General features: G+C 35.7%; 3 protein-coding genes across 4 annotated transcripts; all 3 read left to right on the top strand.

Moving 5' to 3' along the window:
- The first annotated feature begins 335 nt into the window (after positions 1-335).
- On the top strand, positions 336-1,785 carry LOC149678514 (uncharacterized). Its single transcript, XM_089835881.1, has 6 exons — positions 336-464; positions 542-596; positions 770-862; positions 931-1,104; positions 1,314-1,464; positions 1,541-1,785. Exons 1-6 carry the CDS (start codon positions 412-414, stop codon positions 1,783-1,785), a joined length of 771 nt encoding a protein of 256 aa, XP_089692007.1. The 5' UTR covers positions 336-411.
- Positions 1,786-1,859: 74 nt separating this feature from the next.
- LOC149678513 (uncharacterized) lies at positions 1,860-3,853 on the top strand. Of its 2 annotated transcripts, XR_016366272.1 has the most exons (3): positions 1,860-2,134; positions 2,348-2,964; positions 3,470-3,853. XR_016366272.1 is itself a non-coding variant. In XM_089837169.1 (2 exons), the coding sequence occupies exons 1-2, from the start codon at positions 1,872-1,874 to the stop codon at positions 2,562-2,564; spliced, it is 480 nt and encodes a 159-aa protein (XP_089693295.1). In that variant the 5' UTR covers positions 1,860-1,871; the 3' UTR covers positions 2,565-3,044. The 2 variants fall into 2 exon arrangements, 1 of the variants encoding a protein (XP_089693295.1); XM_089837169.1 differs by lacking the exon at positions 3,470-3,853 and having other exon boundaries at positions 2,348-3,044.
- A 4,717-nt stretch (positions 3,854-8,570) lies between these two features.
- On the top strand, positions 8,571-9,789 carry LOC149678512 (uncharacterized). The gene is made up of 3 exons (XM_089837168.1): positions 8,571-9,099; positions 9,182-9,417; positions 9,479-9,789. Exons 1-3 carry the CDS (start codon positions 8,883-8,885, stop codon positions 9,779-9,781), a joined length of 756 nt encoding a protein of 251 aa, XP_089693294.1. The 5' UTR covers positions 8,571-8,882; the 3' UTR covers positions 9,782-9,789.
- The last annotated feature ends 3,888 nt before the right edge of the window (positions 9,790-13,677 follow it).

The raw sequence follows: 13,677 nt of genomic DNA, 5'->3' as shown, positions 1-13,677 counted from the left end.
TTGAATTTCGTTCTATAAAAAACTACGGTATTGGTTGAATTTTCATAGGCTGATAGAGTTCACGGTAAGTGGTTCGTTTTAACAGACGCCACTAAATCCATGGCAGCCCAGTAGTCCTAAACTATTATTTTGTAATAAGAGATCATTTATTCTTTTTTTAAATATTTTACCTGAACGTGCCTTTAAAATAATGTAAGCTAAAACTTTAAAGGCCTACTTTTCAAATAGCGTTATCACTCAGAATCCAACTATGATTCAGCAATAAGCGAAATTTATCCAAGCATGAGTGGTTCTAATATTTATGATAATTTTTACCCATTAATTGAGGAATAAAATTACCTCCAATCGAATTCTATCAAAATACAAGTGGACTGAACGTGCATTAAAATTCTGATTTCAAATTATCTGGAGATGAAGTTTTATTATGTAGAGAGACAATATATTATCGACTATTTAAGAGCTAGGTAATAACACGAACGTTTAAAGGTGCAAAACTATTTACATATTAATCTTTTAAACAAAATTTAATATTTTCAATTAGTAACTTCATTTGTTTATGCGGATGCGAGTTGGGTGGTTATTCCTGTAAATTCGTTGTAAGTACTTTTAATAATATTTCGAGTTTTAGGAGGGTTTGTTTGCACCAAAGTTCCTCTTTAAAATGGGTTTTTGGTTGAAATTTTGGTATAAAACCAAAAGACTAAAAAAGGTTTAAACTAGTGTTTCACGTAAGCGTTATTAAACCAAGTTTGAGAATATTTGCTTTTAGGAAAAGTCTGAATTGGCAAATAAGTTAATGCTTAACAAGACTGAGGCTTGCAGAGATTTAACAGTAAAGGAGTATGCCAATCTGTCGGACAACGTAAGTACACAGCAATAAATAAGTGTTTCGAATTTTTCAATTTACAAGTGTATTTAATTTTTATTCAGATTTTGCACATTGAAAAAACAGTTTATCCTATTGGTAGAATATTGGGAAAGACTTTGACGGAAGCTCGAGGAAATCATGCGCCAATTTTCTTTGATTACGAGGAAGCCGTCGTTATTTCTAATCCAGTCTTAAAAGAAACCACAAGTCTACAGTTCTTAATGATCGACTGGAAAGTTAGTAAAATTTAGTATTGCTACCATCCTGTTCTAAAAAGGTGGGTCCAGAGTCCTGCACGGACCGGGCTTTCCACTATTAAACATTTTATCGGGCAGGGCTGGATCGGGCTTTAAAAATTGAGGAAATTAACAGGCCGGGCGAATTATACCTTTTCCCTAATAAACCAGATATCACTTCTTGATTATATCAAGTTTACTTGAAACAGGCTGGTATTCTTCTGCTATCCGCTATTTTTCTCTTTTGTCTCTTGATGTGGAAAACCAAGGATAAGAGTGACATCAAAAGGGGAAGAGCATTTCAAGTTTCCGAAATAATTATGTTGCTATTGGAAATTTTTTCCACATTTTTTTTAAAATGTAATTATAAGTATTGAATAATTAACGTTACTTTCTTAATTTTAACACTGCGTAATATGACAAAATGGATTTCTAGCTTTCAACAGAATTTCTAAGAACCTAACTTGGCTGATTTTGTGCGGCTCTTGGCTACTCGGAACCCTCTTTTTGAACTTTGAAATTTCTGGACACATGAAAACGGATTTCACTCTTAAAGAATATTTGGTATTTGACAGCTTAAATGATGTTTTAAACATGACGACTGAACGAACATGTCTTTCCTTTGATAATTACTTCACTGAAGTATTGTTTTTTTGCAACATGGAGTTACCAGTGAGATAAGAGGATGGAATTCAAGATTAAATTAGAAAGTGATTAATGGTTTACCATTCCAGCCCACGAACGCGTACAAATATTTAGATCCTGAAATGATAATCTGCAACTCGAGAAGAAACATGCACAATACCATTGAAGTGTACGAGTGCTACGATATTGAAATCGAGAATAAGGCTTGGTTCGGCTTAATTACCAAGAATGATATTTACGATTTGATGAAGCAAGAATACGCATGCAAAAGAAAAGACAAATTGGAGTTTTACGTTGGAGAACAAAGTTACCGGAAAGAATATTATTTCATTTACATCAAGTCCTTCCGTGTCAGGCAAGATATCAAGGAAATTGTCATCAGATCGTAAGTGCTTTTCAGACAGATTAACTTACATCAGAAGCTTATAAGCCCCACCGAAGTTCAAATTAGAAGCCTCTCCCAGCTATGCTCTTGCGATGAATATTTCTAAAGCTGCGGTTCGCGGAGGCCAAAATTGGCTCACTAACCGCTCCTCTAGAATCTAGATACAGAAGTCATGTGTAAAGCGTTAACAGTATTTCATTTTAACATTCACAGGGTCATGAATATTATGGAGCGCAACTTGATCCACTTTAAGTCAATACCGAAGAAAATCGTTTATGAGATGTCAAAATGGAGGCGACCTCCGGAGGAATTATCACCATTGACAATCAAAGTTGTCAGTGGATCTCTAATCTTGTGGCTAATTGGTCTTTCTATTTCAACCTTCGCATTCATCGGAGAAATGTTTTCTATCGACAAAAAGTATTACTAAGGGAAAACTATGGGATTCAATTAAATTTACTGCGGTGATAGAAACCAACATTTTTTCCACGTCATATTAATGAACGCGTAAATTCTACAGAACCGGTGTCCGGTAGACCCTTGTAGATATGACATGACACCCTTCTGTAATGTTATACAATACTTAGGTACAAGACCTAAACTGAAATTGATGGCACATTCGAGCAAATCATGCACCCAAAGGGAAAAATCTATCATATATTTACCTATATTAGCAGCAAAATTATTTACCCGCTGTTGAACATCGGGACAATTTTCAGCCAGCCATTTTAAAAGATGGCGGACGATTGAGCTCCAAAAGCCATTAGGCCCTCTGTAAAGTAAATAGCGCACCAGTATATCAAATTTTAGTGAAATCAGTGGAAACCCACGTACGTTGTTCCTTTGAAAGTATAGGGTGAAGAGGAAAATAAAGTTATTTTATTATCGATTCTTCTACTAATTATAAGGCCATTCTGCATAACATCCAGGAAATATCTCGATGATTTTAAAATTCAAATTAGGTTCAGATTTTATGGGTAATTTGAAATAAGGACCTCCGACCAATCGCGTAACGCCCTGCCTTCCTTTTAACGAAATTCCCGTTGCACGCGCTATATCTCGCACCACGGTTATCACATCGCCAGCAACTATTATCAAACATAGCGCTAAATTTCATTCGGCATGAAGCGTGCATTAGAATTTTGTTAACCAGAAGGCAGGTCGTTACGCTATTGGTCGGAGGTACTTATTTAAAATTATCCATTAAATCTTAACCTATCATTCGGAGATATTTCCTGGATGTTTCACTATACAGAATGGTCTTATAATTAGTAGAAGAATCGTTAAAAAGTCACGTGATTTTCCACTTCACCCTTTTTTGTTTCATTTTGTTAGATTTCTGGAAGCCGTTTTAAAATATGACGGCAAACTGAAACAGAAAGGATACAAAGCAGTTTCGTGAATACTACTTAGGAGTAACGTCTCTGCAAGATTTTAGATTTTTATCTGAAGTACCTTGGGCTGGGAGTTGATTATCAGTCAGACAGTTAATCAATCAGGACTTTGACCTACATAAATATTGATCGATATATTTGTGAAATTAATTTGCTTATTTACTAAACAAGTTCTCCTCAGAACGCCTTGAAGTTTTATTAGGAAACTGAACGTTAGTTGTAAACGTCCAGTTGACAGATTCAAGGCACATTTGCAAATTATCCCCCCCCCTCTTATAACTGCTGTAAATAGTTTAGCTTTACTACATCACAAACACCCTGTCTAGGCAAAAACAACGCTATTTTTTATCACATTAATTTAAGCTTAAGAGTTTGGTGTCTTTAAGTTCGGTTTAACCCGAACCGATAATCAATGGAAGGAATAATATTAAGAATTACTATTCTTTGCATCTTCTTTCTGTTATTTCTTCTCGACTTTGATATCAAGTTAGTAGTTGTGTATAATTTGCTTTTCATCGACAAATTTGTAGAAATCTATTTTATATACGAGTATTTGTAATTGAAACGAATTGGGAAAACCTGAAATAGCTTAGAGTCAGAAATTCATGGCTGTTTAAGAATTTCTTCCTGCCTTATTGATTTTATCAGACATTATTTTGCGAAAAGAGCCTCTGTCGCAAAAAATCAATTTCAAGGGAGAATAAACTGCATTATTACACTTGTGAAAATCGACTTGTATCTATCAGGAATTTTCATTCTCTTATATTTCCTTTAAGGTGAAACGAAATGGAAATATTTCATTACGTGCTCTAAATGTTAATCAACATTTTCAATTTAATAGCCGTGTATTATTTATAGTCCTTGCAAAGAAGTTCGTTACTAAGATATCTTGATTAAAGGGATATGAAATGATCAAGAAAAAGGTTATGCAATAATCATCGTTTCGAATATGTGTTAGACAAGAGGTTGCACTACATTCTTTAAAAATAAAGCGCAAGTTGGCTTATAGAAACAAATAAATTTTGATCTCATGAATTATTCGATAATACGTTTTTCATTTGTGTTGTTTTTTTAACTTATTTCTTATTTTCTCAAAGAGTTTAGCCTCTAGTGTTGTTTGAATGGATACCTCTAACGATTTTAATACCTTGGTATATCATCAATTATCTGAATTTCTTCTGATATTGAAAACTCAAAGAATTTGTACGAATTTTCGTTGATAAAACAATCCTGATTAGTAGCTGTTTAATTCGAATTACCAAATGCCTGCAAAAAGGAATTGAACAATTTTGTACATCTATCAGTAATATGTTAACTTTTACTTTAAACTTTAAAGCTATAAAACCATCCTTTCAATAACAGTGTCAAGTCTCTTTCATGGTTTTATATGATTCTAGAGGCTCATTTAAGTACACCTTTCACTATCTTGTTTTTCTGGATATAAGTATTTGATTGCCTACTGTAGTTGAGCAATTAAACCAGTATGATATTGATCGAAACTTTGAATGCGCTTTCGGCCCGGGGATTAGGTGCGTTTCGTATTTGTCAAACGTGTAACGTGTTACAAAGATACGAGATTAACCAAACTGTTGCTAACCTAAAAGTACTCTCAAAGATTTAGGGCGTTGTCCAATAAATTTGAAGAGTTTAGTTTAGGGATTTCATAGTGAAACCTTAAATAATATCAGCTAAAAATAAAACGGTTTCGCAAAACTACTTTCAAGAACGTCATCATAGCTCAGAAACCAACTATGATTCAGAAATTTAGGAAATTTATCCAACCATGAGTGGTTCTAATATTAATGCTAATTAATACGTATTAATTGATGGTTGAAATTACCTGCAATGGAATTCAATTCGAGTGGACAGTACATTCATTGAAATTCGGATTACAAATTATTATGCGAAAATGAAGTATTACATTGAAGAGAGACAATATATTATCGACTATTTAAAAGCTAGGTAATAACATGAACCATTTAAGGTGTTAAATTATTTACAAATTAATATCTTAAACAAAACTTGATATTTTCAATTAGGAACTTCATTTGTTTATGCGGGTGCTACTTTGGGAATAGCACCTATAAATTTCTTGTAAGTACTTTTAATAATATGTTGTGTGTTTAGAAGGCTTGGTCTGCACTAAAATTATGTTCTTAACAAGCCACGTAAATAAATTTCCGTATAAGCTAGGTGTGGTTGGAGGTGGGGGAGGGGGGGCGTGTTAGTTTCGTTTGTGGTAATGTAGTACAGTATTCAAGCTTCCTAACTCGCTAAGGTAATATTCGAGATGGCCCAATTGTCAGGGTACATTAAGTTCTTGACTACACCTAGCTAAAAAGGAATTATAGTCTTATCTAAGCTCCACACCAAAAACCGCAAACATACAAACTCACAGATCGTAATCGTTCAAGCTAGTATGTCTTTCACACTCGTAACTAAAAACGTATAAAAACCATATATACATTGAAGGATCAAGAACTGTTTTGAAAGACAACTATAGTACGACATGTTGGGAAACCAAAATAAAAAAAAAAAAAAAACATAGCTGTAAAATATATTATTTCGCAATTCTTTCCCACTACAAGCTCCGAGGTGGTGGGGGATTAGGCCCGGAGCCTCCGAAATGAACAAGGCCCATGCGTGTCGTGAAGCGAGAATACTTTTTTAACCAATTTAGTTCGCCGTGGTTTTACGCTTGGGGGCGCTTATATTACCGTAAAATAAACAAAGTTCAACCCCGTGACCCTGTCGACTGCTTAAGTATTTGGGCCAAGGTCGCGGATTGTAAGTATACGTTTTTATTACTCTTACTGAATTATTTTAATTGAAATAATTTATTTTGTTGTCATCAATACAATCTAACCGAAAGATTCAATAAAAAGTGAATAGCCCCAAAAACATTTACGTTAATTTTAGGATAAAACTTTTCTGTATCATAAAAATTTTATGACTGACCCCTAAAATATCAACGATAAATTAAGGAAGACCCCTGTCACAACGGTAATATAAGCGCCATCTCGTACACATATATGGTGAAAATATTTTCCTTAACAAACTGGATATTTCCCCACATAAAATTTGACATGCATGGGCCTAGTTCATTTCGGAGGCTCCGTTTGGCCTTATTCGGTTTCTATCCACTCTTTTTGTTTTTCGTGTACCCTGGGTCTACAGACACACGCAGACACCAGCCAAAACACAATCACAAAACTAGGTTTGGTTACATAACCTCACTTGAAATTTTGGTATAAACAAGACTCAAAATGTTTAAACTCGTGTTTCATGTAAGCGATATTATACTAAGTTCAAGAATATTTGCTTAGGAAAATTCTGAATTGGCAAATCAGTTAATCCTTAACAATACTGAGACATGTAGAGATACAAGATTAAAGCAGTATGCCAATCTGTCGGACAACGTAAGTACAAAGCAAAAAATAAATTAAAACTACCGAATCAAAAATTCTACTTTTTTCCCGAAATTTTCTATTTAAAAGTGTATACAATTTTTATTCAGGTTTTGCACATTTACACTACAGTTTTCCCTCTTGGCAAAATGTTGTATAACCGGTATTCGAAAATCCGAATAATTGAGCCAATTTTCTTCGATTATAAGGAAGCCATCACTATTTCTAATCCAGTCATAAAAGAAACCACAAGTCTAGAGTTCTTAATGATAGAGTGGAAAGTTAGTAAAATTAACATATTGTTCCTTAACGAGTTGAAGGTAATGCTTTAAAAGTAAAGGTAAAGATTAGCATAAATACTACGAATCACAGATTTCACACTGGGCCAAAAAGGTGGCCACCAAATATGAGTTACACTCGGGGATGGGAAGTGCCTCTAAATAGGCCTTTATAGAAAGTTTTTACGGCTTGCGCACCTTGTTGATTTGTCCCGCCGCGCCTGTGCATTATAACAGCCATACGTCACCAAAATTCTCTCTGACGTGACGTCACTAAACTTTGCAGGAAAGCAGTTCGTCGCGCTAGGTAGGGGCCTTAACCGTTAAGCCTAGGCTTCCATAGCCCATTTTAATTTATAATTTATCATTATAAATTCATACGAGTATCAAATATAAACATCTATTATACCTAAGAACAGTTCGGCATAATATGAACATTTCAATCAAGATTTGCTGGCACAAAGTAGAGAAACACAACGAGGAACAAACGCGTTAAAAAAAGCCCACCATTTTGTCAGTCTGCTTTATCTCTCCAAATCTTGCCTCCAGTTCGTGTTTTTTATAACACAAATCTGGCTGAACTGATCTGACTCAATTTGAACTACAAGAGGGGCCAAGTACCCATAATTCCTTTAAAACTTTCTGTAAAGGCCTATTGAGTCAGAAGTAGCTAGGTCTCAAGGGAGACAGAACTATGGCTCTCCGTAGAATCCTGAGTGGCAAGGTTTGAAATTTCGCCAATGTCCAAGAGGGAAAATACGAATTTCGCTCTTCCTCACAAGGTTGGGCGTTATTTCTCGGCTGACTGGGCGCCTAAGCGACATGCCTAGTGGAAGGTGAGAGATGGGAATCCATGATACGTCAGTATTTATGCATATCCATGGTAGAACGGCTCTCCCGGTTTTGGTGTGTCTTCTTTCAGAGTGTCACAAAAAATAACGATAAATTTTAATATTGAAATTTGAAACGTAAATAAAGATTTTTAAATTGGCTTTGTAGAACGTCACACCCTTTTAAATCTTGCCTCAGTTTTGGCAGCCATATTTGCGAACTCCAGCTTTCCTTATGTATTCAACCCTCCTCATGGCTATAAAATTATCTCACGAATTTTAGCTCCTCCCCAACTGAAAGCTTTCAATTGCAATATTATATGAAAAGAATGACTTTTCTATAAAACTATTTAATAATTAGCTCATATGGAATAAAAACGATACATTTGCAATTTTTAGTGTTTTCCAAAAACATAATTTACGTAACAAAGTATTGATAACTGGGGACACTTGTGAGAAGTATTCCTTCAACACGTTTTTCTAGCAGATTTTCTATTTTTTGATGAAGAAGTATTACATTACCAGAAGTGAGATGAGACCAGAAGTACTGAGCTAACCAAATTCTTCACTCGGCGAAAGTGAATATTCTTGATAACACAAGAACGGTTGGCCCTCTAGTGGCGGTTTCTGAATTTTCCCTCCAAAACGTGAGACGCTCGCGGTGGTAGACGGCCGAACTAGATTCTAGGAGCCGGGTCCGTGTTCGGCCGCTTTAGGTTGAGGGGAAGGGGGTAGGAAATGTTTTTGGAACTCGACCAATTTTTTTCTCAGTAGTGTAGGCGCGTGGGAAGCGGCATAAAATCCTCAAATTTGTTCACTAGTGCCAGGATCTACTATCAATGCTAGAGCCCTACACTTCTAGTCTTATCTCACTTCTGACATTACATAAAGTTTACTTGAAACAGGCAGGTATTCTTCTGCTATCCGCTATTTTTTTCTTTTGTTTCTTGCTGTGGAAAACCAAGGATAAGAGTGACTTCACAATGAGAAGAACATTTCACGTTTCCGAAATTATTATGTTACTATTGGAAATTCTTTCCACATTTTTGGCAAAATGTAATAATTAATATTAATTGAATGAACAGTTAAATTTTCTTACAATTTTAACACTGCTTAATATGACAATATGGAATTTTAGCTTTCAACAGACTTTCTAAGAACCTTCCTTGGACAATTTTGTGCGGTTCATGGCTACTCGGAACCCTTCTTTTGACCTTCGAAATGTCCGGGCACATGAAAACCAATTTCGCTTTTAAAGAATATTTGGTAGTTGACAGCTTAAATGATATTTTAAACATGACGACTAAACGGATATATCTGGCCTTTGATCGATACTTCTCTGAGGCAACCTTTTTTTGCAACACGGAATTACCAGTGAGACAAAAAGAAAGAATCCAAGATAATTTAAAATGTGATTTATGATTTCCCGTTCCAGCCCTCGGACGCGTACAAATATTTAGATCCTGAAATGAGAATCTGTCTGAAGAACATAATGGTGGACGACGCTATTGAAGTGAACAACTGCGAAGAGGATGCATCCATCGAGAATAAGGCGTGGTTCGGCTTAATTACCAAAGATGAACTGCATGATTTGATGAAGAGAGAATACTATTGCCGCAAAAAGAAAAAGTTGGAGTTTTACATTGGGGAACAAATTTACCGGAGAGAATTTTATTTCATTTACATCAGGTCCATCAGTGTCAGGCAAGATATCAAGGAATTGGTCATCAGATTGTAAGTGCTTCTCAAACAAAATATTAAACCGACTCTCGACCTTAAAAATATTAAACCGACTCTCGACCTTAAAAATATTAAACCGACTCTCGACCTTAAAAATATTAAACCGACTCTCGACCTTAAGAATATTAAACCGACTCTCGACCTTAAAAATATTAAACCGACCCTCGACCTTAAAAATATTAAACCGACTCTCGACCCTAAAAATATTAAACCGACTCTCGACCCTAAAAATATTAAACCGACTCTCGACCTTAAAAATATTAAACCGACTCTCGACCTTAAAAATATTAAACCGACTCTCGACCTTAAAAATATTAAACCGACTCTCGACCTTAAAAATATTAAACCGACTCTCGACCTTAAAAATATTAAACCGACTGTCGACCTTAAAAATATTAAACCGACTCTCGACCTTAAAAATATTAAACCGACTCTCGACCTTAAAAATATTAAACCGACTCTCGACCTTAAAAACATTAAACCGACTCTCGACCTTAAAAATATTAAACCGACTCTCGACCTTAAAAATATTAAACCGACTCTCTACCTTAAAAATATTAAACCGACTCTCGACCTTAAAAATATTAAACCGACTCTCGACCTTAAAAATATTAAACCGACTCTTAGGAATAAGCCTCTTCAATGTAACTAAGATGGAAAGATTCGGAAGTAAAACATTGTCTGTCATCTCGCTATTTGGCGCCGGCGCTCTTGGCGGTTTGGGTCCAGAGAGTGCGCAAAAATGGCTATGGGTCAACCCCCTTGAATGTCCCAACACTCGGAGCTACCTACCCCCTTTTCAAGGTCGAACAGGCTTATTGTTTCACCAGTTCGCAAGAACGAAAGGTGAAAGAAGATTACCAAAACTTTGTAAGGTGATGGGTTAACATCGCTTGGGTACTACACAAATTAGCTACGGAGTATGAATACAATAACAACGAGTACAAGATCTGCAACAATGTGACAGCGATTTTTATCAAAGAGGACCTCGGACTACGATCGGTTGTCGGGGCTAAAACCGGCTCGCTTACCGCTCCTCTTGAGATACAAACTCATGGTTAAAGCTTGAACCAATATTTAATTTGAACATTTACAGGGTCATGAATATTATGGAGCACAACTTTATCCACTATAAGTCAATACCGAAGAAAATCATTTATGATATGTCGAAATGGAGAAGACCTCAGGAGGAAATATCACCTTTGACAATCGAAGTTGTCAGTGGATCTCTAATCTTGTGGCTAATTGGTCTTTCTATTTCAACCTTCGTATTCATCGGAGAAATGTTGACGATCAACAAAAAGTATTACTAAGGGACACATAGGGATTCAGAAACGTTTAGTGCGGTGATAGAAAGCAACACTTTTCTCCCCGTCATATCCATGAATGCTTAAATATAATACTTGGATAGTAAACTGAAATTGATGGCACATTCGAGCAAATCGTGAAAAATCTATCATATATTTACTCAACGTTAGCTGCAAAATTACGGACACGGTGTTTGACATCGGGACATTTTTTCATAAGCCATTAAGCCCGTCTGAAGTTAATAGCGAACCGGTATATTAAATTTTGGCGAAATCGGTTGAAACGCGCTAACGTTGTTCCTGTAAGGTTATTACATTTTTGGAGGCCATTTTATAATATGGCGGCAAATTGAACCCTAAAAGCCACTGCAAAATTTTAGCTTTTAGGTAAAGTGGCTTGGGCTGGGAGTTGATTGATTGTCTGTCAGTCAGACAATCAATCAATCAGTCAATGTGCCAGTCAGGACTTTGACTTATATAAATATTGATCGATATATTTGTAAAATCAAGTTGCTGACTGACTGACCGCTGTCTTCAGAACGCCTTGAAGTTGTTAGGAAACAGAAAATTATTTGTAAATGTCCAATAGATTCAAGGCACATCTGCAAATTACCCCCCCCCCCATAAAATTGCTGTAAATAGTCTAGCTTTACTACATATTGCCTTTAGTCTCACAGTTTTAAGTACACCAACTTAGTCCACAATGGCATTAAATTTAACTTGATGTCTTGATGGAATTCAGAATTTTTGAATGTACGCCATCATCAGTAATAATAATAATAATCTAAGCTTTATCTATGAAGGGATTTCCACACTAAGCCAGTGGCTTGTTTACAGGTGGCACCTTTTACATTGCATAGAGGGGTGGTGGATTAAATGTAAACTTACAGTTAATCCACGAAACATATTTGTGAAATCAATCACTTAATTCACTTACCTTTTATTGAATCTCAAAAGCGACTTCATTATAGACGCTCCCTGTAAAATATTTTAGAAATACGTTGCAATCCTGAATCAATATTACAAAAGCGTGACTCAATTACTGCTGTAAATATTTACAATATTCTATTCGGTTCTCCCCCATTTCACCCAAAAACCGTTTCCCCAATTCCCATTTCTCCCAAACTCATTTCTCCCAAAATATTTTTCCCCCAAAACAGAAACATTGGCTATTAATTTCCCTTACAATATCCTCTCGAACCGTGCATTCCACTGCTTTAAGAAACTCGGCGCGTATTTCACTGTATATCTAAAGTAAAGCAATAAAAGCAAACTGAATGATTACAACACAACTCAACCTAGCCCAACCTAACCCAACCAAAACCAACCAAAACCAACCCAACCTAACCCAACCCAACCCAACCTAACCTAACCCAACCTAACCTAACCCAACCCAACCTAACCAAAACCAACCTAACCAAAACCTAACCAAACCTAACCAAAACCTAACCCAACCCAAGCTGATCCAACCCAACCAAACTTAACTAACCCGACCAAACCCAACCCAATAAGGCTAATTTTTCTAGGTATTTTTAATTTATATAGGCTAAAATTAGATCTCAACTTCCGGGCTTGGGCGAAACGGGAAAAAAAATCTTTTGGGCGAAATATTCCTTTTGGGGATTATGGGATTGGGGAAAATGGGAACATACCATTCTATTCATTATTTTTGCTTTCAAAGTTAAAGTGTTAAAATTATCTTCTCGTTATTTCTACTTAAAAATATTTAAAATCTTGTACTGAAAGGTCACCTACAGTAATTCGAAGCGAGTGAAGAAGCTTTCATTGTTGTTACCATGTTTGGAAAATTAGCAGTGGAGAAAACAGTTAAATGTAGAAGGTTTGTAGTAAATAAAGAAAGCCTTAAGTTATCCCATCACAAAATGAACACTGTCTCCTTATGTAATGGTGTCGTAATTATCGTGAAGTAAGAGGATATAATCGACACTTTTCAATGAGGTTATAAAAAGAGCTTCATACAGGGTTATTCTGATAACTATGTTGTAAATTAAAGGGTGTGTTTTTAGATCACACTTAGTGAAAATAGTCAAAGAACATGGGGTCTAAAAGATTTAATTTCGAGCTTAGGGACTCTAAAACACGGAAATGGGTCTAAATGTGGAGGAAGGCATATCAGCCTGCCCATCTTGTTTGGACAATTTCAATAGCTTCCAATCTAAGAACGCTAATGAGCCTTTAGAGGCAAATGTTTTGGGGGCCGTAACCCCGAAACTAAATCTATTAGACCCCATGTTCTTTGACACTTTTCACTCAGTCAGACCGATGTAAAACACTCCATAATTTAAAATTGATTTATCAGAAACATCCTGTTTTAGTGAAACAAATTGCTAAAACCTGTATAGCTTAGATAGGCAAATTCATGGGTATTTACGAATTTCGTGAAGTCTTTTTGACTTAAACCTACCTTCACTTTGCAAAAACAACCTGCGTCGTAAAAATCAATTTCAAGGGAGACAAAACAACTGTTAAACATTATTGCACTTCAATGCCTGCACTTGTGAAAATGGACGACGTTAACTGTATTTATACGTTGCCTGAGATTAAGCAGGAATTTTCACTCTCTTAT

The sequence above is a fragment of the Phalangium opilio genome, unplaced genomic scaffold (assembly GCF_054372755.1).
Source record: "Phalangium opilio isolate 3A_F unplaced genomic scaffold, DU_Popi_V2 ptg000042l_1, whole genome shotgun sequence".
Taxonomy (NCBI): Eukaryota; Metazoa; Arthropoda; class Arachnida; order Opiliones; family Phalangiidae; genus Phalangium; species Phalangium opilio.
This window is presented reverse-complemented; position numbering and strand designations above follow the sequence as displayed.